General features: G+C 40.5%; 1 protein-coding gene across 7 annotated transcripts in view; it reads right to left on the reverse strand.

Moving 5' to 3' along the window:
* SENP7 (SUMO specific peptidase 7) overlaps positions 1–27476 on the reverse strand; it is a 78928-nt gene extending 51452 nt beyond the window's left edge. For 5 of the 7 annotated variants that reach the window (XR_004648178.1, XR_004648179.1, XM_034790167.1 and 2 more), the window contains exons 1-6: positions 27422–27476; positions 22309–22361; positions 21350–21457; positions 16329–16426; positions 4086–4283; positions 2372–2569 (exon numbers count right to left, since the gene is read on the reverse strand). Coding sequence is in view for 5 of the 7 variants with exons in the window: in XM_034790167.1 (XP_034646058.1) it covers positions 2372–2569; positions 4086–4283; positions 16329–16426; positions 21350–21457; positions 22309–22350 (644 nt within the window). In the remaining 2 variants the exon portion in view is untranslated. The remainder of the gene's footprint in view (positions 1–2371; positions 2570–4085; positions 4284–16328; positions 16427–21349; positions 21458–22308; positions 22362–27421) is intronic. The other 2 variants (XM_034790187.1, XM_034790192.1) reach the window with 2 other exon arrangements.

Here is a 27476-nt window from a genome sequence, read left to right on the forward strand (position 1 = left end):
GGTTAAGTAAATTCTGGGAAGTGTTACGAGAGCTTCAGAGAGTTATTTGAAACAAAATGACTTTTTAAATTAAGTGAGTTTCCCAGGAAATCTCTATGGAGAGATGTATGCCAATGTAACTCTGTTAGTTATGAAAGTACCTACCTAGACTTTTGAAGGAGAAACACATTGTCTACAAATTACCTATTTCCAGATCAAAGACCCTGGCTCTATAAAGGAGGGACTAAGCTTTTCATGGGTGTGCTTGTTCTGATCTAACAGCTATTATGAACTTCTGAACACAGAAAATCCCCTTGGTGGGGTCTGAAAAACTCTACACCTGCCAGAGCCCTTGTTAAAACTGGGGTGATCTCTGGTATTCTTATTAGCATGCGTATAGGTTCTTTTATTATTTTAATATGTTTTCTCTGTAATGCGTTTGCCTTAAGAATAAACATGTATGTTTAGGAAAAGCTGTATGGTAACTTATACATATGGGCAACTATACTGTTTATAATCTTTGAAGAGAAGGCAAAGCAGCCCTGCTTAGTCAGTCTGATTTGCTGGGGAATTCACAGTGCAGGCTGGGAACTGTGCAGCCTGGAAAAAATCTGGTCAGGAGAGCGAGAGACACACACATGTCTTTGCTCAAGAGATTTGATTGCTGGGAAGCTGGAAGCTTGAGAGTGGGTGCTCTTGCTGGACCATGGGGGGAGGGGGGGGGGGGGAAATGCAGGTGCAGTTGCCCTGCCTACCCCGTGAACTGTAAAACTGATCAGAACTGGTTACATAATGCAAAGGAGCAAATCAGCTGTTTCAAAACTGAAATGTCTGTACTGCCTTTTCTAATATACTGCTTAAAGTGAAACCTACACAGCAGCTGCCCCTTAGATATTTATCAGTGGGTAGAGAGAGTCCATGCTCACTATTCCATGTATAACTTACCTGTCGTCTCTCAGTTCTAAATACAATGAACTATCTACACAATTTCACATACAGTCTGCTCTCTATGAACACACGTAACTGTCATTCCAAAATTATATCCAGTCACACCAGAATACAAATCCCACCATTTCCATGCTAAAGGTGCTGTTGTAAAACATGCATGAGCTGATTTATACGGCCAAGTATGTCACCTGCAAACTAGTGGTTAATATCCAACACACTCAGATTTTTCTTAAGTCTCATCCTGGAGTAAGTAGCAGCAAAGTGGTTTCCAGAGCCAAATACTAGCTTGTCAAGCCTCATCCGACTCAGCACTTAACATTGTTTCTTGAAATGATCCTGCCTATAAAGAGACAGTGAAGACTGAAAAAAAAGAAGCGCCTCGATAAAGGAATAATGGGATGCATCTGCCTAATACCATTACACATATGCCTTAAGCTCAAATCAAGTGTTTGTACTGCATGCTAACTTGCAAAATGCTCGTGTTCGCATTAGGATTTTAAGGATGGGAAGGAGGGTCATTAGTGTAACTGCAGTGGCACTGGTGGCTAGCCACCCAAGTACATACTCAGGGGGTCATGTAAGAATGTATGCTGGTGGCTAGCCTGAGCTGCCGTCGCCATACTGCTGTTTTCAGATGCTAACTTTTGTGGAGCTAGTGCATCTATGTCTAGCTGAGCTGGGAATCGCACCTACCAGCTGCTGTGTAGTCGTAACCTTTATTTCATTATTTCCTCCTTCTCTTTTATTTTCCTTTGTTCTTGATGCTGTTTTTCTTTTAAGCACAGAGACGAGCACAGAAGGAGGAGAGACGGAATAGTTCACTTTGCAAATGCAGAATGAAACTTACATTATGTAATCCTAGTCAGCTTCATTTCTACAGCTAATTCCATACATAAAGCATTTCTGTTGTACTGAAGTCTATATAAACATGGAAATAGGAAAAATAGAAAGCTAAAGCAATGAGAGAGGCAGTCCTTGCTGCACACTGATGATGGGGTTGAGACCAGTTGTGGATTTAGGAAGAAGAAAAGGACTAGCATATACAAGTGCTTTGAGCATATGTCAAAGAAAACCTAGAACCAAGATAGCAAATATCACAGCAGCAGGCAAGTGACATAATGATTAGTTTTGGACATAATTTCAAACCACATAGTCATATTAAAACCTTGTAATCATATCTACACATAAAACATTGATCTATTCCAAATCTAAGTTCTTTTATTAACAAAAGGTGACCAAGTAATGTCAGATGTAGCAAGAATGAGAATAATGTAATGTTAAAATGATGGGTTGTTGCAAATACTGTATGTTAGTTTGCACTCAGGAAATTCAATTATTGCTTCAAGTCAGACTCTCATAAAAACAGTTTCACAAAAGTTATCTTTTTCATGACAAGTTGTTTCAGAGAGAATAAGGCTAGCAAAATCAATAATGAAGAACATACCTTTTAGATATTAAAGGGCTTTGGTGAGGAGGACTTAATATGTGACATGTCTGCAAGTTGGCAACAGATGATGAGGGTGGTTGACCTGATAGCAACTTGTCAGCATCAGATAAATTAGCATCTGTTATAAGCTGTCTCTTTATGTATTTTCTTCCAATTTTCATCCTCAGGACATTCTTCAAAATAACTTTGGGTTGCCTGCCATACATATAACAATAAATGATAAATGCTGCACTGAAATCTAGATAAAGAAACTTTTAGTTGAATTCATGTAACTTAGTGGCTTGGAAACACCAAATATCATTACTACTAACAAAAGTACCATTTTGTTCATGGTCCTTTACCGACATAAGACAAGATCTCTCCACCAAGAAGCTTACAATCTATGTCAGGCAGCTAACACAAAGAACAATGACAACAGACCATGGGTAGGAAGTTGGGTAGTCAAGAGGAGACAAGGGGGAAAACCGACGTAACTTTAGTTCAGCGACAGTATGTTAGCATATTGTTGCATTTAGACTGCCTTTGACATCTCAACTGAGGATTTATCATTCCCTGTTCACATAAAATTTATCTCAGAATAACTTCCATGCAAAATCTCAACACTGATAGAATTGCAGAGTGATCTTAAAAATTCTCCTAGGAACCGGAAGTCTCCAATAAAACAAATCTTATGGTCAATCACTCTGATTCACTCGTTCCTCTAGCCATCAGCTGGCAAACAGTATATATGTAAAGCATGTAATGGACTCTGTAATTAATTCTGGCCATTTGTCACAAATCCCAGGTGTCACTCTGACATATATCAGGAGATTGTGAGGCTGAGAAGAACATCTACATGTGTCAGAAGAGATGAGCACCAAAAATAGGTCAATCAAAAACATCAAGAGATGACAAAATGCATTTTATCAGTGGTTCAAATGTACAAGACTATCAAAGTATTTAACATGTGTGATCACAGTCAATTTGCTATTTCAGGTTGCTAATAGCTCTCTTCCCTCAAACTCTGGTGCTTATGCTCTGCAGTTCCCATTGTGATTTCTTTCAGATGATTATGATGATGTACAGCCACAGCCTTTTCTGAATTTGGTATGAATGATGCTGTCTCCTAGCTATGCTCTATAAACACCTCCCTCTGTCTTCTCTCTCTCTGTGAATTGATCCACCTGGGTCACTTTCCAGCATAGCATGTTGTGGTGTCTGATGTCTTTCTTTCCACTCCTGTTCTGCTGAGAGGTACAAAGTCCTTTTCAAGGGAGCGTTGGTGTTTGCAGAGCAGCTGTCAATTTGCCAGAGCTGACACACAGGTGGTCTGTGATGAGAAGTATGACTTGGAAGAGGGTCAAAATCAGATCCAGAAGAACAATCAGAAGAGGAAAGAACTGTAGACAGTTAGATGTGAATGTGTTTTCTTTTCACCGGAGTGATGAAAAGCACCCATCTCAGAAAGTCCAATAAGCTGGACCAGAATTAATCAAGCTCTAGACACCAGCTCATCAGAAATCCCACAAGACTGTGGTTGGTACACACTCAAATTATATGATCCAAAGTGAGTCGCAAGAGTAAGGCTTGTGATCAAGACAACAGGTAACATCTACAATGTAATAAGGAATACTTTCCCATAAAAAACAATTGCAAGCAAATGATTATGATTTTTAGTCAAATGAAGCAAAGATCCAGGACGTTAAGACTTAATCAGTATTGAACAACATACCTTTTGGATATAAAAAGGCTTTGGAGAGGAGGATTTAATATTTGCAATATCTCTAGGCTGGCAACGGATGATGAGGGTGGTCGATCTGATTGCAACTTGTCAACATCAGATAAATTAGCATCAGTTTTAAGCTGGCTCTGTGTGTATTTTCTTCCTATTTCTGTCCTCAGGACATTCGTCAACATAACTTTGGGTTGCCTGCCATACAGACAATAAGACATAATAAATATAGTGCTGAAGTCTAGCGAAGGTACATGAATTCAACAAAGTTTCTTTAAGAACTCTGTAGTCCCTGCAATAACACTTTTCATCTTGGCTAGAGGTATATTTGCTCAGCTGATGACTTGCAAAACTGCTCTTTGTACAGATGGAGAGTCAAGACTGATTATTTTGGGTCACAGCAACCCTTTCAGGATTTTGCATTCTGGCATCAGTGACTAGCCCAAACACACGTGCATGTACAAGGGTAAATTTTTAGTGCAGCAAAATCTCCACACATGCTGTATCACCTCTATTAAAGTTCACAGAACTGGTGCTATCAGAGCCTCAAACTGCACTGAAACTGTAGATCTGAGCATCTTCAAGACAGACTGTACCAAAGGGCGAAAACAGGGGGTCATACTGTGGCAACACTTTAAGGACGATAAGGCATTTAGCGGCTCATGCACCGATTCAAAATGAGATTTTGCAAGAAAATTATGCTATTACCATAGCCAAATATTTTGTCAGATTATCACCTTGATTTTTATATCCCAATATTAAAAGTTACTGGTCATCTACCTTTGAGAAACTGTATGTAATTATAAATTACAAGGTCAGTTCAAGTTGCTTACATGAGTTGTGCTACATGACAAAGTTTCTTGACACCATAAATGACTGTTTCTTGGGAGCAACTAGTCCTGGAACCCACAGGAGGAGAGGCAATTATTGATTTAGTCCTAAGTGGAGCACAGTATCTGAATATGGGTGAATATAGCTGAACCACTTGGTAACAGCAACCATAATATAATAATTTTAAACAGCCCAGGGGGGGAGGGGTGCACCACAGCAGCTCACCTCAATAGCAATTAATTTCAGAAAGGGGAACTACACAAAAATGAGGAAGCTAGTTAAACAGAAATTAAAAGTTACAGACCCAAAAGTAAAATTTCCTGCAAGCTGCATGGAAACTTTTTAAAAACACCATAATAGAAACTCAAATTAAATGTATACCCCCCAAATCAAAAAACATACTGTAGTAAGAGGACCAAAAAAGTGCTATCATAGCTAAACAAATTAAAAGAAGCCATTAGAGGGGGGGAAAAAAAGCACCCTTTAAAAACTGGAAGTTAAATCCTATTGAGGAAAATAGAAAGGAGCATAAACTCTGGCAAAATCAAGTTTAAAAGTATAATTAGGCAGGCCGAAAAAGAATTTGAAGAGCAACTAGCCAAAGACTTAAAAAGTAACAGCAAAATTTTTTTTAAATACATCAGAAGCAGGAAGCCTGCTAAACAATCAGTAGGGCCACTGGACAATCAAGGTGCTAAAGGAGCACTCGAAGAGAAGGGCATTGTGGAGAAACTAAATGAATTCTGTGTATTAGTCTTCACTGCAGAGGATGTGCGAGAGATTCCCACACCTGAGACATTCTTTTTAGGTGACAAATATGAGCAACTGTCCCAGATTGAGGTGCCAGTGGTTTTGGAACAAATTGATAAATTAAACAGTAATAAGTCTCCAGGCCCAGATGGTATTCACCCAAGACTTCTGAAGGAACTCAAATATGAAATTGCAGAACTACTAACTGATGTATGTAACCTATCACTTAAATCAACCTCTATGCCAGATGACTGGCGGATAACTAATGTAACACCAATTTTTTTTTAAAAAGGCTCCAGAGGCAATCATGCAATTACAGGCCAGAAAGCCTAACTTCAGAACCACGCAAATTGGTTGAAACTATAACAAAGAAGAGAATTACCAGACACAGAGATGAACATGATATGTTGGGGAAGAGTCAACATGGCTTTTGCAAAGGGAAATCATGCCTCACTAATCTACTAGAATCTTTGAGAGGGTCAACAAACATATGGACAAGGGTGATCCAATGGATATAGTCTACTTAGACTTTCAGAAAGCCTTGAACAATGTCCCTACCCAAAGGCTCTTAAAGCAAAGTAAGCAGTCATGGTGTAAGAGGGAAAGTCATGGATCAGTAACTGTTTAAATGATAGGAATAAATGGCCAGTTTCCACAATGGAGAGAGGTAAATACTGGTGTCCCCCGGCTCTGTATTTGGACCAGTATTGTTCAACATAGTCATAAATGATCTCGAAAAATGGGTAAACAGTGAGGTAGCAAAATTTGCAGACGATACAAAACTACTCAAGATAGTTAAGTACAAAGAAGATTGTGAAGAGTTACAAAGGGATCTCACAAAACTGGGTGACTGGGCAACAAAATGGCAAATGAAAATCAATGTTGATAAATGCAAAGTAATGCACATTGGAAAACATAATCCCAACTATACAAACAAAATGATGGGGGTCTAAATTAGCTGTTATGACTCAAGAAATGGATCTTGGAGTCACTGTGGATAGTTCTTTGAAAACATCCACTCAGTATGCAGCAGCAGTCAAAAAAAGTTAACAATGTTACGAGACATTAGGAAAGGGATAAATAACACAGAAAATATCATAATGCCTCTATATAAATCCATGGTACGCTCACATCTGGAATACTGTATGCAGATCCAGTCACCCCATCTCAAAAAAGATAGATTGGAATTGGAAAAGGTACAGAGTTCGGCAACAAAAATGATTAGAGGTATGGAACAAATTCTGTATGAGGAGAGATTAAAAAGACTGGGACTTTTCAACTAAGAAAAGAGGTGACTAAGGGGGGATATAATAGAGGTCTATAAAAATCTTAACTGGTGTGAAGAAAGCAAATGAAGTGTTATTTACTCCTTCACATACGCAAGAAATAGGAATCACTCAATTAAATTAATAGGCAGCAGGTTAAAAAAAAAAAAGGAAGTACTTCTTCACACAATGCACAGTCAACCTGTGGACCTCTTTGTCAGGGGATGTCATGAAGGCATAACAGGGATCAAAAAAGAACAAGATAAGTTCATGGAGGATAGGTCCATCAATGGCTATTAGCCAGGATGATCAGGGATGCAATGCCATGCTCTGAATGTCCCTAGTCTCTGTTTGCCAAAAGCTGGGAATGGATGACAGGGGATGGATCCCTTGATGATTACCTGTTCTGTTCATTCCCTCTGAAGCACCTGACATCAGCCACTGTCAGAAGACAAGATACTGGGCTAGATGGACCCATTGGTCTGACCCCAGTATGGCCATTCTTATGTGCTGCATTTGCTCTGCTAGATGAGACTGAAGTCTCTTTTGCACTGAATTGGTTCTGCAGCAAGGAATGCAAAACAGCAACTTCGCTTAAGCCGCTTTAGTGATATATTTGCTATATGGTTTGTCATGTATAGATGGAACAATACATTTTTTTTTTAAACGGATAACAGTTAAGCTTGATTGTACAAAGAGGTTGATCTTGAGAGGATGGTGAAATACACATCTTGATCTTAAGAGACTTGCATGGCAGAAATTGCTTCTATGGAGATTGTATATATAAAGTGAGAAAGATGAAGACTAACGAATTATACATACTATGGGAGGAATTGCTTTTATATAAAGAGAAACATATTTGTGTAAGTGAGAGATATGTGCCAGGCAGATACTATGAGGCTCAGAGAAGGTGTGAATGTAAGAACTCATATGGAGTCAGACCAAAGGTCCATCTAGCCCAGTATCCTGTCTCTTGACAGTGGCCAATGCCAGGTGCTTCAGAGGGAATGAAAAAAAAAAAAACAGGTAATCATCAAGTGATCCCTCCCCTGTTGCCCATTCCCAGCTTCTGGCAAACAGAGACTCAGGACACCATCCTGCTGATATAAAAAGAGCCCATGTATTTCCTCCCCCTGCTCCAAGATAGGTGCCCTATATACCAGTTTAGGATGCAGATAACCAACACTGCATTCGGAAACTTTAGCAACAAACAAGCATCCACACTAATCTTGCCGACCAGGAGCAAGGAATCATTTCCCAGGTAAGCTTGTCAGTAACCGATTACAAGAGTTAAGTCTTTGTGATAAAGCAGTCACTACTTCACCCAATCCTGACATATATTTCAATGAAATGCTTACAATGCCAGGCTAACAGGAAAACATTACACACCTTTTTCAAGAAACTCAGGTATTTCTACAAAAAAATTTCCCAAAGAACTAAGCAGACAAGAATCAAAAGCTTGAATAAAAGCTCCCATCCTACATACTCCAGAACAAGTGCTGCTAAATGGATGCCAGTGAAGTCTGGTTCCAGGTCCTGATACCTGCCTCTGAAAGAGTTGTATCCCTTCTGTTAAAAAACTATCTTTAAAAGCCTCATATATGCTTTAAGGAAAAATTAAGTTAATTGATCTGGGACACAAATAGTAAAGTGAACTTTACAGCACAGATAGTAATAATAAATTGTGCTATTTCATCACAGGATCTGAAAGTGGTTTATGACAATTAGTAACGAAAGAGGAGTAAGTGGTTTGAAAATGGGATTAGGAATCAAGAACTCCCTCTGTGACCTTGGGCAAGTTGCTTGACCATATTCAGTCTTATTTTACCCATAAGTAAAATAGGAATACAATGTACTTGCTTCATTGGGGTATTGTGAAGATTACTTAGTGGTTGTGGTGTATTCTAAGTATTAAACCACAGCACTCTTATTAAATTTGTATTTTCCCCATTTTATAGACGAATAGGCATAGGGAGGTCAAGTGAATTAATTAAGATCACACATGTTTGCTGGGAAGAAAAGCTAGGAATCTTTGTTTCATCCTGCTGCTCACATCTCTACACCAGCGTCCCTCCCTGGACAACAGCAAAATCCTACAAGATACACACCTGCTTAATGATGAGTCCACATGTACAATTACATTTTGAGACCTAACAATTATCCAGTTTTTAATCCATTTAATGTGTGCCATGTTGATTTTTATTGTTCTAGTTCTCAATCAAAATGTCATGTAATATCAAGTCAAATGCCCTACATAAGTCTAATTATATTACATGAGCCAATCTTGTAAACTCACCAAAAAAAGATATCAAGTTAGTTTGACAGGATCAATTTCCCATAAACCCATGGTAATTGGTATTTATAATTACCCTCCTGAATTCTTTATTAATCAAGTCCCATATCAGCATTACATTATTTTGTCTTGGATCGATGTCAGGCTGACAAGCTAATAATTACCCTGGTCATCCCGCTTATCCTTTTTAAACATTGGACAGTATGTTTATTAGCTTTCTTCTAGTCTTCTGGAATTTCCCCAGTGTTCCAAGACTTATTGAAAAATCAACATTAAGAGCCTTGAAAGCTCCTTGGTCAGCTTTTAAAAAAATTGGACGCAAGTTATCTGGATCTGCTGATTTAAAAATGTCTAACTTTAGTAGCTACTCTTTAACAGCCTCCTGAGTTACTACTGGAATGGAAAGCATTTCATTATCATCGTAAGACAGGACTACATTTTCTGGCTTTCTTCCCAAATACAATACAGAAATATTTATTGAACACTTCTGCCTTTTCTGCATAATTACTGACAATTCTGCCATTTCCATTTAACAATGGACCTATACCACTGTTAAGATTTCTTTTGTTCCTAACATACTTTAAAAACTGCTTACTGTCCTTAACTCTGCTAGCCACAGCTTTCTCCTTGTGTTCTGTTGCTTCCCGTATCAAATTCCTACATTTCTAGCTACTAGTTTATATTCATTGCTATCAACTTCCCCTTTCTTCCATTTGTTTTATGTAAAATCTGCTTTCACTTCCTGTCATGGGTTGTACCTCAAGGGCTCCCCCATGGGTCTCTCTCTCTCATCCCAGACATCCCTCTCTGGCTGTAGATATCACTGTAGTACTGGTTTGGAGTGAAGAATGCAGTCTCCCAGCTGTAAATCTTAGCGAGACAACTCCCCACCTTCTGGGTTTAACCACACTCAAAAAAAAAAAAGGAAAAGAAACAAAATAATCCTGCAACCTACACAACAGTCTGGGCTCACCCTGCTGTTCCTCGCAAGGAAAAAAGCAAATAGTCTATATGAAGGAGGCTGGGTTCCTATCTTCTTGGGTATCTGAGCAGCCCAGGCTGAGCTTCCTGGGCTCTAATGAAAAGAAAAGTAAAGTTAAGTCTCGCTCTTTACCTCTCCAGAGGATCCAAGGAGCAGCGGATTTTCAGCAGGTTTCTGGGTAAGCAGCCTCTGTTCTGTGGGGCTACTTTAGCTCCACTTCCTTCTGAGTGCCACATTCGGCTGGGCTTGGTCCTCCCTTTTAAGGAGCCATTTCTCTCCATGTGCAACAGGCCAGGTGCACCAGGTCAGGGCTAACTGAGCCCAGAGGAGCTCTTTACCCGCCCACCTCCGACCAGAGTGGGATCCTGTCCCACCAAACTTTTCCTTTAAGCCAGGTTGTCGTTTTTGCTTTTTATTGCCTTCTTTCTCAATTATGGCATTTTAGGCATTTAGTAAAATATTCCTAAACAGTTCCCAATTGAATTTAAATAGAAAGTTGTAAATGTCTTTCTCCAGCTGATTTGGCCCATAATTCTTATCAGCTTTATGAAACTGGCCCTTTAAAGAACCAAATATATATTACTTCCTTGGACTTTATTCTGTTTGCACACAACAAATGTAATTAAGTCATAAATCACTTGCATCACTAAGCAATCACCAATTCTGCGTTCAATGTCTGTCTGTCACGATGAGGTCTAATACAGAATTCCCCTGGGTTGGAGCAACTTGTCAAGTTAGGAAATTGTCCTCTATAATTTTTAAAAAGTCCCAGGACATGTTAGTATTGCCAGCATGCCGGAGGTCTGACGTAACACTCAGGAAATAGACAACGCCATTTTTGACATGGAGTGCTAGTCCGCCTCCCCTTTTGCCTACTTCATCCTTCCTAAATTCCATTTATTTTAACATTTCAATTATAAGAATCTTCTCAACAGGTTTATATACCACCAACTAGGTCAAGATTATACTCTTAAATACGCAACTCCTCTCATTTATTATCCAGCATCCTAGCACTAGTGAATATGCAATTAAAGAATTTCTTATTGTATCCCTTGATTAATTTTGTTCTCAATATCTCAATTTTCTAAACCGGGGTCAGCAACGTTTGGCACGCCGCTCACCAGGGTAAGCACCCTAGCGGGCCAGGCCAGTTTATTTACCTGCTGACGCGGCAGGTTCAGCCGATCGCGGCCCCCACTCGCCACGGTTTGCCATCCCGGGCCAATAGGGACGGAGGGAAGCCGTGGCCAGCACAACCCTCGGCCCGCGCCGCTTCCCGCCGCCCCCATTGGCCCGGCACGGCGAACCGTGGCGAGTGGGGGCCGCGATCGGCTGAACCTGCCGTGTCGGCAGGTAAATAAATTGGCCCGGCCAGCTAGGGTGCTTACTCTGGCGAGCCTCGTGCCGAACATTGCCGACCCCTGTTCTATGCAAATTCTGCCTTAAAAAAAAAATTCTTGAAAAGCATAAATTAACTTCTGAACATTTGATGCCCCACTATATTACTAATCACTCTTTTATTAATGTGTCTGCAATGAGTTTTTGGAAAAGTATTTAACTCTATGACGATGCACCTCTACCTCAAATATCAAGTGAAAGTAATTTGTGTAATGGATTCCAAAGGTATCTATTTTCTTTAAGTTTCCCAAGTCACAATGGCCAGTTCAAGGTCTACTGCAACACTCCAATAATGTTATCTGGCATCACAGAGAGAAGAAAGTAATCCCCACTGGAATACCAAATCACAACACAAGGGTTGCAATAACTCCAGTTTTTAAGTTGGATGTGGCGGAATAGAAAAGCTTCAATTGCCTGCCAGTTGCTCCCTTGTATCTAATGTTAAAGAAGGATGCATTCTGGGGCATCAAAGCCAATGCAGACATTTATGCCTTTGGAGAAGCAGGAAAGTTAAGTTAGAATTTCTGTTAAGCATACTTCTTACCTACAACAGTTTGCAGCATTCAATATAGTAACTCCTCATTTAAAGTTGTCCCGGCTAACGTTGTTTCATTGTTACATTGCTGATCAATTAGAGAAAATGCTTGTTTAAAGTTGAGCCATGCTCCCTTATAATGCTGTTTGGCCGCCGCCTGCTTTGTCTACTGCTTGCAGGAAGAGCAGCCCTTTGGAGCTAGCTGGTGGGGGCTTGGAACCAAGGTGGACCGGCAGAAAGGCAGTCAGCTCCCCTAAGTTCTCTGTGTGGCAGCCGCCCAGCAGGCTATCAATTGCCCAGCAGTTCATCTGTCCCTCCCCGCACTGCCCTGTGCTGCTCCTGCCCTCTGCCTTGGAGCTGCTCCTGGGAGCCTCCTGCTTGCTGTGCAAGGGCGGGGGGAGGGGAAGAGGGGTTCTAGTGTCAGGGTGTCCCCTCACTCCTGCCCCCCATCTCCACAGAGTGGGGGGGGGGGTTGGGGGACATAAGGCTCAGGACGGAAGGAGCTTGCTGGCAGCAGCTGGTGTCTCAACTTGCTGATCTACTTAAAAAGGCATTGTACTTAGAGAAGGGTCAGCGTCCTTAAAGGGGCAAAACCTGTCTCTCTCTCTCTCACACATAAAAGGTGCGTGTCTCTGTCTCTCTCTGCCATGCTGTCTCCCCTCCCTCCATTCCTGCTGCCTTGTAGAGTGAGGCTACATTAACAATGTGTTAACCCTTGAGGGCTCAGCTGAGTGCTAGTTCATCATTTAGCAGTGAGGCATTCCCTGGGAAATATCCCACCCTCTTACTCTACCACCTCAACCAAGCTTCACAGTCAGCATTGCTGTGTACAGTATTAAATTGTTTGTTTAAAACTTATATATATGAATATCGTCTTTTGTCTGGCAAAAAAAATTTCCCTGGAACCTACCTTCCTTCCCCCCCCCCCATTTACATTAATTCTTATGGGGAAATTGAACATCGTTTCGCTTAAAGTAGCATTTTTCAGGAACATAACTACAACATTAAGCAAGTAGTTACTGTACATAAATGCAGGGCTAACTGATCACCAAAGAAACCTTTGTGGTCACTTACACATTGAGTAAAAGGTGCAGAATCATCTGACATACTTTGACGTTAAGCATTTCCTTAAACTGTAGCTTCTTCTTCAAAAGTTTGCACTTCTAGAACCTTTTCCTTCCAAGAAACTACTTCATAAATGAGTTTATTCTAAATACCAACCATGAGATAGAGAATTATCCTAATTCTGCAATTCACAAACTAGAAATAACTGGAATTATCTAATTGTTTAAATTATGTAGATTTAATCGCACCATGAAATCAAAATACTTAATTTCTGTCACCAACACTGAATCTAAGAATACTTAACATTTAGCTTTGTCAAATACTCTTATTCCTTCCACATGTGATTTCTCAAACATGTTCTTTAACATACATAACTATCCAGTTGCTACAGAGTAGATGTTTTCTATGCAATTCACTATTAACCTCTGAGGCAAACCAAAACATACCAATGACAAAAAAGGTCATCAGTATAAAGATTCCTTAAATCATACCACCTCCCACCACATCACACATTCACTCACTTAAGAGGTCTGAGAACATGCTTGTATCTAACTTCTCAGTACTTACTGCTAATCATGTTGGTTGGCTTTGTTTTCCTTTGACAGCTGACAAAAAACTTATTTATGATCTGTCAGAGATCCCATAGTGATGTATATATTTGAAAGGTGATCTGGAAACTGATTTGGAAAAAAACAAACCCACAAGAGCAGCAGGTGCTGAAATAATAATTTGTACTTAAAGAGTAACAGTCTTCATCTAAGGATCTCAAAGAATTTAACTGACACAGAGATTCACAGATTATAAAGCCAGAAAGAACCACTGTGATCATCTAGCCTAAGCTCCTGCATAACACAGGCCATAGAATGTCCTGACTTAGGCCATATCTACACTTACAGGGGATCTATGCTGCTGCGATCGATGCAGCGGGGGTTGATTTAGTGGATCCAGTGAAGACCAGCTAAATCAACTGCAGAGCGCTCTTCAGTTCACTCCAATACTCCACCGGAACAAGAAGAGTAAGGCAAGTCGATGGGAGACTGTCTCCCATTGACGCAGAGTGGTGGTGACACCACAGCAAGTCAACCTAAGCTACGTTGACTCCAGCTACAGTATTTACATAGCTGGAGTGAAACTTAGGTCGACTTACTCCCATAGTGTAGATAAGGCCTCAATTACCTGTTAGATTTGTATTCCTAATTTGATGCTGCCATCCAACTTTGTGAGAAATCTTACAACAAAGTAAAGCTTGTAATTAAGACTGTTAGGCAATTAAAAAAATTGCAATTAATGACACTGTTAAACAGTAATAGAATACCATTTATTTAAATCTTTTTGGATGTTTTCTACATTTTCAAATAAATTGATTTAATTACAACACAAAATACATGTACAGTGCTCGTTTTATATTTGTTTATTACAAATATTTGCACTGTAAAAAACAAAAGAAATAGTATTTTTCAATTCAATAATACAAGTACTGTAGTGCAATCTCTTTATCATGAAAGTTGAACTTACAAATGTAGAACTATGAACAAAAAAACAGCAGCATTCAAAAACAAAACAACATAAAACTTTAGAGCCTACAAGTCCACTCAGTCCTACTTCAGCAGATCGCTCAGACAAACAAGTTTGGTTACAATTTGCAGGAGATAATGCTGCCCACTTCTTGTTTACAATGTCACCTGAAAGTGAGAACAGGCGTTCACATGACACTGTTGTAGCCAACGTCGCAAAATATTTACATGCCAGATGTGCTAAAGATTCATATGTCCCTTTATGCTTCAACCACCATTCCAAAGGACATGCGTCCATGCTGATGACGGGTTCTGCTCGATAACAATCCAAAGCAGAGCGGACTGACGCATGTTCATTTTCATCATCTGAGTCAGATGCCCCCAACTGAAGGTTGATTTTTTTTTTTGGGGTGGTTCAGGTTCTGTAGTTTCCGCATCCAAGTGTGCTCTTTTAAGATTTCTGAAAGCATGCTCCACACCTCAGCCCTCTCAGATTTTGGACGGCACTTCAGATTCTTAAACCCTGGTCGAATACTGCAGCTATCTTTAGCAATCTTACATTAGTACCTTCTTTATGTTTTGTCAAATCTGCTGTGAAAGTGTTCTTAAAACGAACATGTGCTGGTTCATCATCCGAGACTGCTATAACATGAAATATATGGCAGAACACGGGTAAAACAGAACAGGAGACATACAATTCTCCCCCAAGGAGTTCAGTCACAAATTTAATTTATGCATTTTTTTTTTTTTAAACAAGCATCATCAGCATGGAAGCATGTCCTCTGGAATAGTGGCCGAAACATGAAGGAGCATATGAATGTTTAGCATATCTGGCATGTAAGCATCTTGCAACGCCAGCTACAGCAGTGCCATTTGAATGCCTGTTCTCACTTCTGGTGACATTGTAAATAAGAAGCAGGCAGCAGTATGTCCCGTAAATGTAAACAAACTTGTTTGACTTAGCGATTGGCTGAACAAGAAGTAGGACTGAGTGGACTTGTAGGCTCTAAAGTTTTACACTGTTTTGTTTGAGTGCAGTTATGTAACAAAAAAAAAAATCTACATTTATAAGTTACACTTTCACAATAGAGAGAGATTGCACTACAGTACTTGTATGAGTGAATTGAAAAATACTATTTCTTTTATCATTTTTACAGTGCAAATATTTGTAATAAAAATAATATAAAGTGAACACTGTACACTTTGTATTATGTAATTGAAATCAATATATTTGAAAATTTAGAAAAACATCAAAAAATATTTAATAAATTTCAGTTGATATTCTATTGTTTAACAGTGTGATTAACTGTGATTATTTTTTTAATCGCGATTCATTTTTTGAGTTAATTGTGAGAGTTAACTGCAATTAATCGACAGCCCTACTTGTAATCTATTTGTGAATTTATAATACCATATGAATACTACATAAACACATCCCTAGCCATTAATCTCAATTTGGGCTTTCTAAACAGCTATGAAAATAGCATTTGTATTTCCCTAACAATTGTGTAGAAAATAAGGATACCTGTCTTCAAGAAAGGTTTATAACACTCAGAATATGTAGAACACTATAATGTAAAATGAGCTAGTTTTGATGTGAGACATCTTACCCAATTGTTGATTCTTCGCCAGTGAAGCTGGGTCTGTCAAAGTCCCTTTGTCTTTTCCACTTTGGATAAGGCTCTTGATTTCTTGCCCTTGATTTCCACTGGAATTTAAAAAAAAGGTCTAATAATGAAGAAGTTTTAAAAATTAAATGATGGTTAATGTATGGGGAAGAGGTAAGAATAGGTGGAAGAGTGAGGAGAAGAAAGACAGAGCTTGAAAGAACATAACTGCTTATGTAGTATAAAAGACCAGCAGCAAAGAAAACTAGACATTCAGTTCAAAGAATATAAAGTATTGAAACCACTATGATTACCAGCATTTTTATGAATACCACCAACCAGGTGTCAAATCTGCCCTTTCCCTAAGAAATTTGACTATTTGTGCAGGAAAACCAGATTGTGAACTTTTATTTAAGAAAAGAGCACACGTGCTTTTGCAGTGGGTTTGTTCAATATCAATCATGAGCCAGTAAGATACCTGCCTAGCTTAATTCCCTTAACAAGTGACTTAATTTAATGTATGTCAGTGATACTCAGACTGTGGCCCTCAAGCCACAAGTGGCTTTGCAGCACATGATATTAAAACACTGTGTGATTTAATTATTAACCAGTCTAAGTTATTAACCAATCAGGATGCTTTTTACTATGCAATTAACCAATTAAGTTATCAACTTTCACCAAGTTATTAACTTATTTGCTCTGAGAATAATATATATAAAAACTAAAAATTTCTCTGTCATTCATACTACTGTGGCTTTTTTGGATAATGCTGATCGCTAAATTGGCTCCTGAACCACTGAGGTCTGAGTATCACTGATCTAAGTGAGTCAACCAAATCTTCACTTTAAGATCTGAATGCTCTGTAATGTTAAAAACTAAAGCTGTTAGACTGCCTCCATGATGGGTGGCATGGCAGAACCCTGTTTCAGAACACAATGGTGAGACACAATTGTTACTAATGTCTTAAACCATCAGTTCTTTTTTGACCAGTAATTAGTAACAAGAAACTATAGAAACACAATGAGCTCTCCAAAGCCAGAGACAGTCTTTATGTCCTTCCTGTCCCCTCCGTTTTTGGGAGAGCTGAAGATATAAAGGAGCATATATCAGCTTTCAGAGAGAGAGAGAGAGAGAGAGAGCGCGCGCGCGCATGCACGCGCGAGAGAGCGCACAGAACATATAAATTGATGCCAATGGATCAGCACAGTTGAAAGCACACAAGCAAACTGGGCCTCACTCACTTCTGCAGTAGAAGGCTTCAATGGGGAGACAAAGAGAAATCTGAAGATTTTACACACACTCTCTCTCTCTCTCTCTCTAATGAATCAACTAAGTTTGGGTTGTGCCCCAAAGAAAGTATCCATCCCCACTCCAAAATCTTGAAGGCTTGTCTTATGCATAGTGGTGTGGATCATGGTGGACTGCCCCAAAACTGTGAAAGGCTGGTGGCAAAAAATTGTTCTGCGGGCCCACCCAAAAATAGTAAGGCTGGCTCTGCCAACCACAGTAGGTAACTCTGTCTCTACCATTGTCAGGGAACAATGGGACATTATTTGTTGCCAGTGTAGTACAGATCTGTCTAATGGAATTCCACTGAAAGCTTTAAGGATGATATCTAATAAGGAAGAAAACTAGCAGGAAACACTATTAAGTATATCTCCAAGATGGACATTTGCTTGTACATGCAGATGAAACATAAATCTGTTTAATCATGAGAGCTGAATTTAAAAAAAAAATAAAATAAGAAACAAGCAAAAAAAACCTGAGAGATCCGAAGGGGTCAAACACAAATAAAGGACTTAAAATATAGAGCCCTCAGTAAATAAGTAGCAGGTCAAAAATGAGGCAGGTGGAAACAGATGCTGTAATAGTAGGAAGCCAAACTTTAATTATTTTAAAGGACACTCAGTCCAAGCAATTTATTTTGTTAAAGTGTAGGGAACTGATCTGCCAATCTCCCTAGCAGGAAGAGAGGTGATGCTGGCTACCACAGCTGGCAAGCTTCTGATTTAAGTCTTAACGTAACTTAAGATTCAACTCAGTTGATGACTAATAATGCAAAATATGGTAGTCATGCAGCCTTCCAGATACACTGTGAATTAGTGTGCTTTAGTGTGATCCAATGGATGGAGCACTGGACTGAAGGTCAAGAAAGTTGAGTTCTATTCCCAGCTCCCGCACTGTGACCTGCCCTGTGACCTTGGACAACCCATTTTACAAATGCATCTCCGTTTCTATCTGTAGAATGGACTGATATTTACACAGCTTTGTAAAACATTTTAAAATAATCTTGTGCATTGCATTCCCTTAAACAGTGTTATTATTAAAGGGAGCAAACACCCAACTGACTGCTAGGCCCAGAATGGAGCTCTCAGATGTATAAGCTGAAAGGAGCATGGGGAAGCTGCAGAAAGCTAAGAGCTGTCTAGATTAGAAGCTGAGGTGTTTCTTAAAGGTGGAGCTAGATGGACATCAAGGAGGAGATAATCCAACACCCAAATTGCAATGACAGAGCAAGTCCTGCTACAACTACTTTCCACAATAACTGTGAGGGTATTGGGAAGTGGAGCCATGAGAGAGGGAGGTAGATGGCCTTACATGCCTTATTCCTAGCTTCTGAGCAGTGTTGAAACTCCCCAGAGAAAAGTACTGAATGGTGTTATGCACAGGGTAACAAGGATGTCAAAACCTAGGAGCAAGTAAATGCAGAAGTTATGCCTACAGCAACATAGCTGAAGATAATGGGGATCCAGAAACCATAAATACATACAACAATAATAAGCTGACAGATCAATGATGTTTAAAAATTGGTCCATAAGTGTATATATACTGCAACCGCAGACTCAGTAGCACTCAAAATTACATGGTAAGTACAGAGATCAAGGAGCCAAGGACGCTGATAAGAGCGTACCACAGAGTGACAAGGCAGTTTACTAGTGGAAAACCTGTTGCTTCCAAGCACTCTGATCCCAGTTACACACAGAAACACAGATCAAAGAGGGAGGAGAGGCTCTTCAAGATTTATTTTTAACTGCTACATAGATAAACATGTTAGCAATTAGAAGAAGGTTAGGTTTAATATTCCCCACTTTATATATTCAGCAAGTGGGCTAAGAAACATCCGTCCAGAACTGGTCCGCAGACCACCACCCTCTTCATAGACAAATCCTTCCTGAACATACTCTTCTGACATGAAGCTTATAAAAAGCTAAGCAGCTGATTCTACAAGATTGTAGGTCACTGGAAGAGAATCTGTATTTTGCACCAAACAAACAAACAAAAAAAATAGATGTAGAATACTTTGTTAGGAAATAGACAGTCACCACCTGACCAGCTAAACTGTATGTTCCCCTGTGCCTTCCCCTCCATCTGTGTTGTCTTTAAGAGTGTAAAGGGCAGTTTTTTACAAGCACCTAAAGGATTCAGGAGCAGTGACTTTCAATGGGACTTGTGCTCAAAAGTCCTTTATGTTCTTCTGAAAGCTTCACCCTACGCTCTTTGGGGCAGACCTGTGCCATCATTTCTGTTTGCACAGCAGCTAGCATACTGTGGGCATGATCAGAAACAACGTTTTAGTGCTGAGTTAAAATACTACCTAATAACACCACAATACATTTATGACATCGAGCATCTTTATATCTCATTTAATGAATTTTGAAAGTAAATTACTTGGTAATTATTTGTTTCTACAAATGACTGAGAAGATTAAGACTGTCTTTAATAAGGAATCTTTTCAGCAAAAGAGGACTATTCTAGGCATGCATGAGTCTTAATATCAAATTACAATGTTGCCAACTCTTACAATTTTATCTCAAGGCTCACAATATTTCATGTTTTTCTTTAAGTCCCATCTCTGGGAGTCCAGAATCTCAGTTTTCATTTTTTTTTTTAAGTAAGTTTCTAACCCACATGGTTGCAGAGAAAAGCTTCACAACATGACATCAGTTTAATCCAGTGGTTCCCAAACTGGGGTTCGCAAAATGTTACAGGGGGTTCTCGGGAAAAAAATCCCTAATGGCAGACAGAGCTGTCCCTAGGGACTCTGGGCAGCACAGGGCCAGCAGCCAGGAGCCCCTGGACTTCCAAGAGCTAAGCAGATCAAAGCAAACATAGCTATCACACTGAGGAGATTTAAACTTCAAGACTCCTTATAAGAAATGGAAAGGGAGGTGAATATCTCTTGCTGTTTTTAAAATTAAATAGGCAGCTAGTATTATTTTTAAAATTATTATGAAGCACAAATTTAAGCGTTCTTGTAACGTCCGTTGTTTGCCTGGACTGCTCGAGACCTGAATGCTTGTGTACGAGGAACTCTGAGTTGGCTTCTTAAATACCGTCATGATGTTTCACATCTGATACTCCTGGATGAAACTTAGGAGCCTTGTCTTATAACAGGCTTATTCAAAGAGATACAAGCTACGAAAGTGAGATCTTGGAAGAGTGTTACCGTTTTCATAATGTAATAAAAATACTGTAATGATACATAATAATTAATAATAAATAGTGTGTAATAAGCATGTAATAAAAACAAATTTTATATTTCCAAGATCACTGCTTTTATAATTTATACTCAGGTAAAGGAGAAAATCCCTGGAAATATTCATTTTTAGGAGGGGGTTCGTGAGACTTGACATTTTTAGTGAAAGGTTGTTAAAGTTTGGGAACCACTGGTTTAACCTGAAAACTCAGAAACCAGAAGACAAAATGAACCCCCAATGTATATTTAAAAAAATATACATTATTTTTAAGATAATCGGGGGGGGAGGAGGGAAGGGGTTTCAAGCCAGGCTCGTGATTTCTGAACATGTGGGGCTGGCAATATTGCAATCAGGTCCTCATACTGCAACCTGAGCCTCTGTCTAGTCTCTGCCAGCCCCACCCATACTCCTGCAGTTCAGACCTCGTTTTGATAGGTGGAAGACAGTGCTCAGTTTCAGAACAAACAAGAAATGTATAATGTGTTTCTAACACACTTCATTTTGAAAAGTTTCAAATAAAACAGATTTTAAGTAGCTTCTACTTACCTCTTGTAAAGGGCAGTCCCATTGGTGGGAGTCTGTGAGCCTTGACAAAGGGGACTGAACATGGACATCCTCTGACTTTGTGTTTGGTTTCTTCTTTGGTATGCGAAACTGGAAGTAGAGAATGTTAGTTTTACATTAATTATCAGTTAAAATTAAATGATTCAACTCTCCCCTAGCACTGCAAATTCATGTATTCTCACCATTCTCACCCCTCAGGCCAAGTTAAGAACATGGAAAAAGAGAAATACCCACTGTAACTTGAATTTGAAGGTAGTATATTTATGGTTCCCTATTCCTGGTTTGTCTTTCCTATCACTTAATTTTAAATCTCAATAAACTGGGCGGAGGGAGGTGGAGACAAAAAAAAATCCCAAGTTAAATTCATTAACTATTCCATGCATATGCCTTAAGGATAAAAATAGACCCACCCTCCACTTGTAACTTTCTTTTCTTTTCTGACTCACTTACATCCAATTCTAATCTTAGCATGCCAGTTTCATGGAAAGATAAAGAGAAAACAGAAAGAATACAACTTTCAAAGAAATTAACCTACATTTTCTCAAAAGAAAAAGTTTTAAAAATCCCCTCTCAAGAACAATTAAACCCCAAAACAATACTTCTGAGTTGACAACTAACATCTACATATCAAAAAGGACCATTGGCTGGGAATGGCGAACCACGGCCACAGGGAGCTGAGGGGCTCCATGCCTGCAGATGCTCCAAGTAAACAAAATGACAACGTATTAGATATTCAATTCAATGATTCCATAGAGTTTAAAATCATCAAATTTTGGTGTAGACCCATTTATAAGCCAACCCCCAATCTTTGATGCGTCACTTTTTACCAAAAATATTCAGCTTATGAACGAGTATATACGGTATATTTGCAGTTTCTGGAATTTTTGCAAGTACATAATGCCAGGGCTGCAGAATTTTCTTATAAACAATAAGAAACTTACTTTCACATGACCTGATGCAGCAGTTTTTCCATTTCCTTCCATAACTGTCACTACTGTAAACAGATACAAAATCAACTTATTAATTTGCACTTTACCTGTTCAGAGTTTATAAACATTAACCAATTAATTCTCTCAACACCCTTGGGCCAGATGGAGGTAAGCATTCCTAGGACTTAAAATAACCTACTTGCTTCTAATGAGTTTAAAGCTTTCCCTGCCCACTAGTGGGGGAAAGTCAATGATATTAACTTCTCCAGAACCTGAGATTTCATTAAATACAAGTTTCTAGTCTTTAGAGTTGCTAATGTAAATTTATTCAGTGCAGTTTTCCTAAGTGCTCACCACTGCTGCAGCTAGGAACCTTCTCAAGTTCAAAGTCTTATTTTCATGGCTGCTATTCTGCAGCTCTGAAACTGATCAAAATCAGGTGTACCATTCTGCTGTTGCATGCAATTGCTTTGAGCAACAGAAGAAACATGCACTGCACTTAATCACTGCAGACACCTATATGCTGAAAGAAGCTCTGGGAGGGCTAACAGAGAGAAAGCGCTTTCTCCATTCTAGACACCTACTAACCAAGGCAGATACGAGAGACAGGGCACCACTTAGGCAGGGTTCAAGACTGTGCCCAAGCAGGAATTCTAGCAGCTCGTTGGGAACTGGAGTTCTCACCAGCGTTTGGGCCCAAAGAGCAAGGCATCCCCTGTTTTATACCTGCTAGCCAGAGGAGGAGATTTCATAAGCCTTTGAGTCCTTATTATCCCCATTTTACAAACTGTGAAAATGAGGCACAGAAAGCAACCAAGACTATGAGGGAGTTGAGTGACAGAACTAAGATTGCTTCTTCTACAAAACTGTTCCTCATAGGGAAGAATATAGCTTAAGACCTCACTGAACTCAGTGAGAAATTATTCTTTTATCCATATTCTGCACATCTCCTATATGACACCATAATGACTTATATCCAGCATGAAGCCTCCTCCCCAAAAAATTCTCCTGATCTAACCAGCTTTTTTTTTTTATGTGAAAGTTTGTCTAGCAAATGGCAGTTCTAACTAATGAGGAAACTACTTTGCTCACTAGAACTATAGTCTGAATTCCTCTCTATGAGAAGTGAGTTTATTTAAGACCCAGTTCTACTTAATAAATTAATTGTACTATAAGTCTACTGAGACCTTTCATATTCTATCTTTCTGTCTTTTAGAAGGGTATTACAACCTAAGAATTTTCTAATTGATTGTTGTTATGTTGCTCATGTTTTCCTTGCAAGGACAATGTGGCCTAGTAGACTAAAAATAAGACTAGTAGCTCCAAAACTCTAATACCCACTCTGATATCTACTGTTTGGTCTTAGAAAAAGTCACTTAATCTGTATACCTCAGTTGCTTCAGATACAAAATGGGAGGGACTGCAAAGATTAGTGCATCTAAAACCCTTGGGGGGATGTAAAGTACTATATAGGCAATATGTGAAACAGACTTTTATGTTTTTAAAGGGTATTGAGATCCTCACTAATAAAAGTATTTTTGCTTAATGTATTGAGCTGGTGCACAAATTGAAGAATTAGACCATGAACATGTTGGGAAAACTCATGCCTAAAGCCCCAGAACAGCAAGATACTTAGGTATGTATCTAACTTTAACAATGTGAATACTCCCATTGGGCCTACACATGCTTAAAGTCAGGCACAGGCTTATGTACCTTGCTGAAATGGGAATTAATAGAGGAGCACACCTTTGTAGTTAAGGCACTGCACTGAAACTCCAATTCTCACCCAGACTCACTGCAAGACTTTGTCTACACACAAACCTGCACCAATTTAGGTGCTTTTGAACTTAGATAAACCACATTCTCATTTCAGTTTAAGAGTGGCTTCTGCTAATTCAACTTGTCAATAAGGAAGCTAACCTAATCTACACTAATATTACATATACAAAAATTATGCTAAAAAAACGTTATTAAAGTTGCAAAGTTAAGCATTCAAAAGTTAAGAAATGTCTTTTTATGAATATTCCTTATGATAGTCTTTAATTATATGATTTCCACAGGATACCTGACTCAGTGCATAAAATTGATGGTGCTCTATTCAATATATTGTTTTCTCCTCACTATTCAATGTGGCCAGCCCCATGCCTTATTTACTGCTCACTGTTCAGACCCTGCTCTGAAGACAGAATTATTAATTTTCTCATGGGCTTTTCTATAGAAGTCACGACAATAGCATCCGAGTGCTTCACAAATCTTATTTTCACAACACCCCTGTTTCATGGAGTAGTATTATTCCCATTCTACAGATGGGGAACAGAAGCACTGAGAGATTAAGGTAAAAAATATCCACTAATTATAGGTGCCGAATCAAGCTGTCTTCACTAGAAACACTGCAGCAGCACAGCTATAGTGCTTCAGCGTATACTCTCACTAGAGTGACAGGAGGGGTTCTCCCATCATTGTAGTTAATCCACCTCCCCAACAGGCAGTAGCAAGGCTGGTGGAAGAATTCTTCTATCGACCTAGCGCTATCTACACCAGCGGCTAAGTTGACTTGGCTAAGTTGCTCAGCAGTGTGAATTTTTCACACTCCTGAGGAATGTACCTTTTTAGTACAGACCTGGCCTTAGAGAGAGAATTTTTCAGAGTACTTTGCAATATAACACTTTGCATGTTTGAAATACAGTTCCCATTGACTTCGGTTGCAGCTGTGACTGCTCAGCACTTCTGAAAATCATACCCCAGTCTCAAGTCAGGCACCCAGAAAAAGATGAACACACATATAACGATAAAGTATTCCTGAGGGAATTCTGCACCAATGCGCATGTGCAGAATTTATGTCCCCTGCAGATTTCTTTGCTTCCTCCTCTTTGCTATCCCCACAACACCCAGACACCCGCCTGCTGAGTCCCAATCACCTTCACCTGGATTCCCCTGCAGAGACCCATTACGGTTGTATCCAGATCCCCCCCTGCACCCAGATCCCCCACTGAGCCACCCACACCCAGACAGTCCCACACAGAACCCTCTCAACCCACACCTGGATCCCCCCACACTAAGCCTCTCCACACTTGGATCCTGCCTTGCTGAGCCCGCCTGCCCATACCTGGTACAGAGGGGAAGGGCAGTAAGGTGTTTCGGGGGCAGACCCAGTCCTTGCGCTGTGTCAGGGTTGTGTGCAGCCTCACCGCTGAGTCCGTGCCCTCCCGTGATCTCCCACCTCTGTACAGCCAGTGGCCTGTGCTCCCCCTGTGCCACGCTGGAGCCTCCACATTTATTTGACAAATAAAATTTGTGGTATTTTGCATAATTTTAAAATATTGAGCACAGAATTTTTAATTTTTTGGTGCAGAATGCCCTCAGGAGAACTTGTGAAATGCTTGGTTTCAGTGACTTTCCCAGCATCACAGAAGGACTCTTAAGCAGAGCCAGGGATAGAATTCAGTTTCCCAAGGCAACACTGAACTGTCTTAACCATTAAATCATTGTGACACAGGGACCTCCTGGTTCCAACTGTCTGAGGGCATAGGGGTACATAAAGATCTGGTATCTTCATGCTAGTTTGTCAATGTGCGTCATGTAAAGTCTCTACTGACAGCCTGTGTCACACTGGTCATCATAATCCTTGCAAAAATGTATTATGGATAATATGTAAGGAGTTATGTATATATACTGCAAATTATGTTCTTGAGAATTGAGACTTGTCACCAGGTAACAAACAAGTTTCTTTCAGGCAAAAGATGTTTATCTGACCGGCTATATGTAAATTGAGTATTGTATGATTCACAAAGGATGCCTATTTACACTCTGAGCCCAGTGCTAAGAAAGGAACCATAAAATCTTCAAGAGAGGGGATTTAAAGGCAGAAATAAACCTAGGCAATTTCGTTCTCCAGTCCTCAAGTTTGTAGTCCCAGTGAAAGTCTCTTTGTCCAGCCAAGCCCAGTTCCCTTCCCTATCTGATCTGTCTCTCACCTTCCCACCTGGCCTTGGTTTACCCCCCATTTTCTCCCAGTCCCAGTCTCCCTCCTCAGGCTCTTGGTCCAGTTTCATTGCTACCTCTGACCCAGTCTCTTTGCCCAGCCACTTAGGGTGTCAAGAGAGCAAATGTGAAAAATCGGGGGAGGGGTAATAAGCGCCTATATAAGAAAAAGACCCCAAAATTGGGACATTTGGTCACCCTACAGCCACTCCAAGTTCTTCCCCCATACCCTGGCTCCTTGTCAGATCTGTCTGACCTTCCTTTCCCTGCTACCCCTCACTGGCTCCCCAATCCTATCTGTGAAGTGGGAATAATAAAACTTCCTTCTCTCACAGGGGTGTCACAAGGATGAATGCACACATTTGGGAGGCACTCATATAGGGGGGACGGTAGCTCAGCATCACAGAAAGGCTTAGCAGAGTTGCCAGCTCTCACCATACATTGAGCCCTTCCTCCCGGATTCATGAGATTCCATGAGAAGTCTGGCTCTTATACCACTATAACAATGTCCCTTATGATCTGGTTTTTAACTAGCACACCTCTATCAGCACCACGCCTCACCGGGTCGGACGCGGTTATCCCGGTATTAAAGCACCTTACACCAGGCCAGCTCACCCCCCTAGCACGTTTATGGCGTATCACTGCGACCACACTGGGCGGGTTGTGGCCCTGGCAACAGCACTGGGGTAGTTGATGCACCACAGCTGGGGCATGCAGACAAGACTTTCGCTTCGCTGCGGAGCAGTAAACGCCTAACCCCCCCCCCCGCCCCGGAAAACCCCGTGCCGGGGGGGCGCCCCCCGCCCCCGAGACCCCGCCCCCCACGGTGCGCTTTAAATCCTGCCATGGGCAAGACAAACTGGGGCGGTTGCGGAGCGCAGGGGGGCTCACAGGGCTCTTACCCCTTGGCCCTGCCGGCGCGGCGCTGGGGGGCAGCAGCTGCCGCCCCCCTCCAGAGACCGCGTCTCTGCCCTGAAGCCGGGGGGGATCGGCCCTGGAATGACGCCAGGGTCCCTGGGGCGCGGGGGGAGGCTGGGCTGGGCTGGGCTGGAGGGCGCAGGGGGCTAATGACCGGCTTGTGCTGCGCCCGTGGCCTGGCCCCGCACTGCTCCCCCCTCCCGTGGTTAAAGTCCCCCCAGCTCACCCGGCCGCGCCGCCTCCCAGCTCCGCTCGCCGCCGCCGCCGCCGCTACAGCTCCC

The sequence above is a fragment of the Trachemys scripta genome, chromosome 1 (genome assembly GCF_013100865.1).
Source record: "Trachemys scripta elegans isolate TJP31775 chromosome 1, CAS_Tse_1.0, whole genome shotgun sequence".
Classification (NCBI taxonomy): domain Eukaryota; kingdom Metazoa; phylum Chordata; order Testudines; family Emydidae; genus Trachemys; species Trachemys scripta.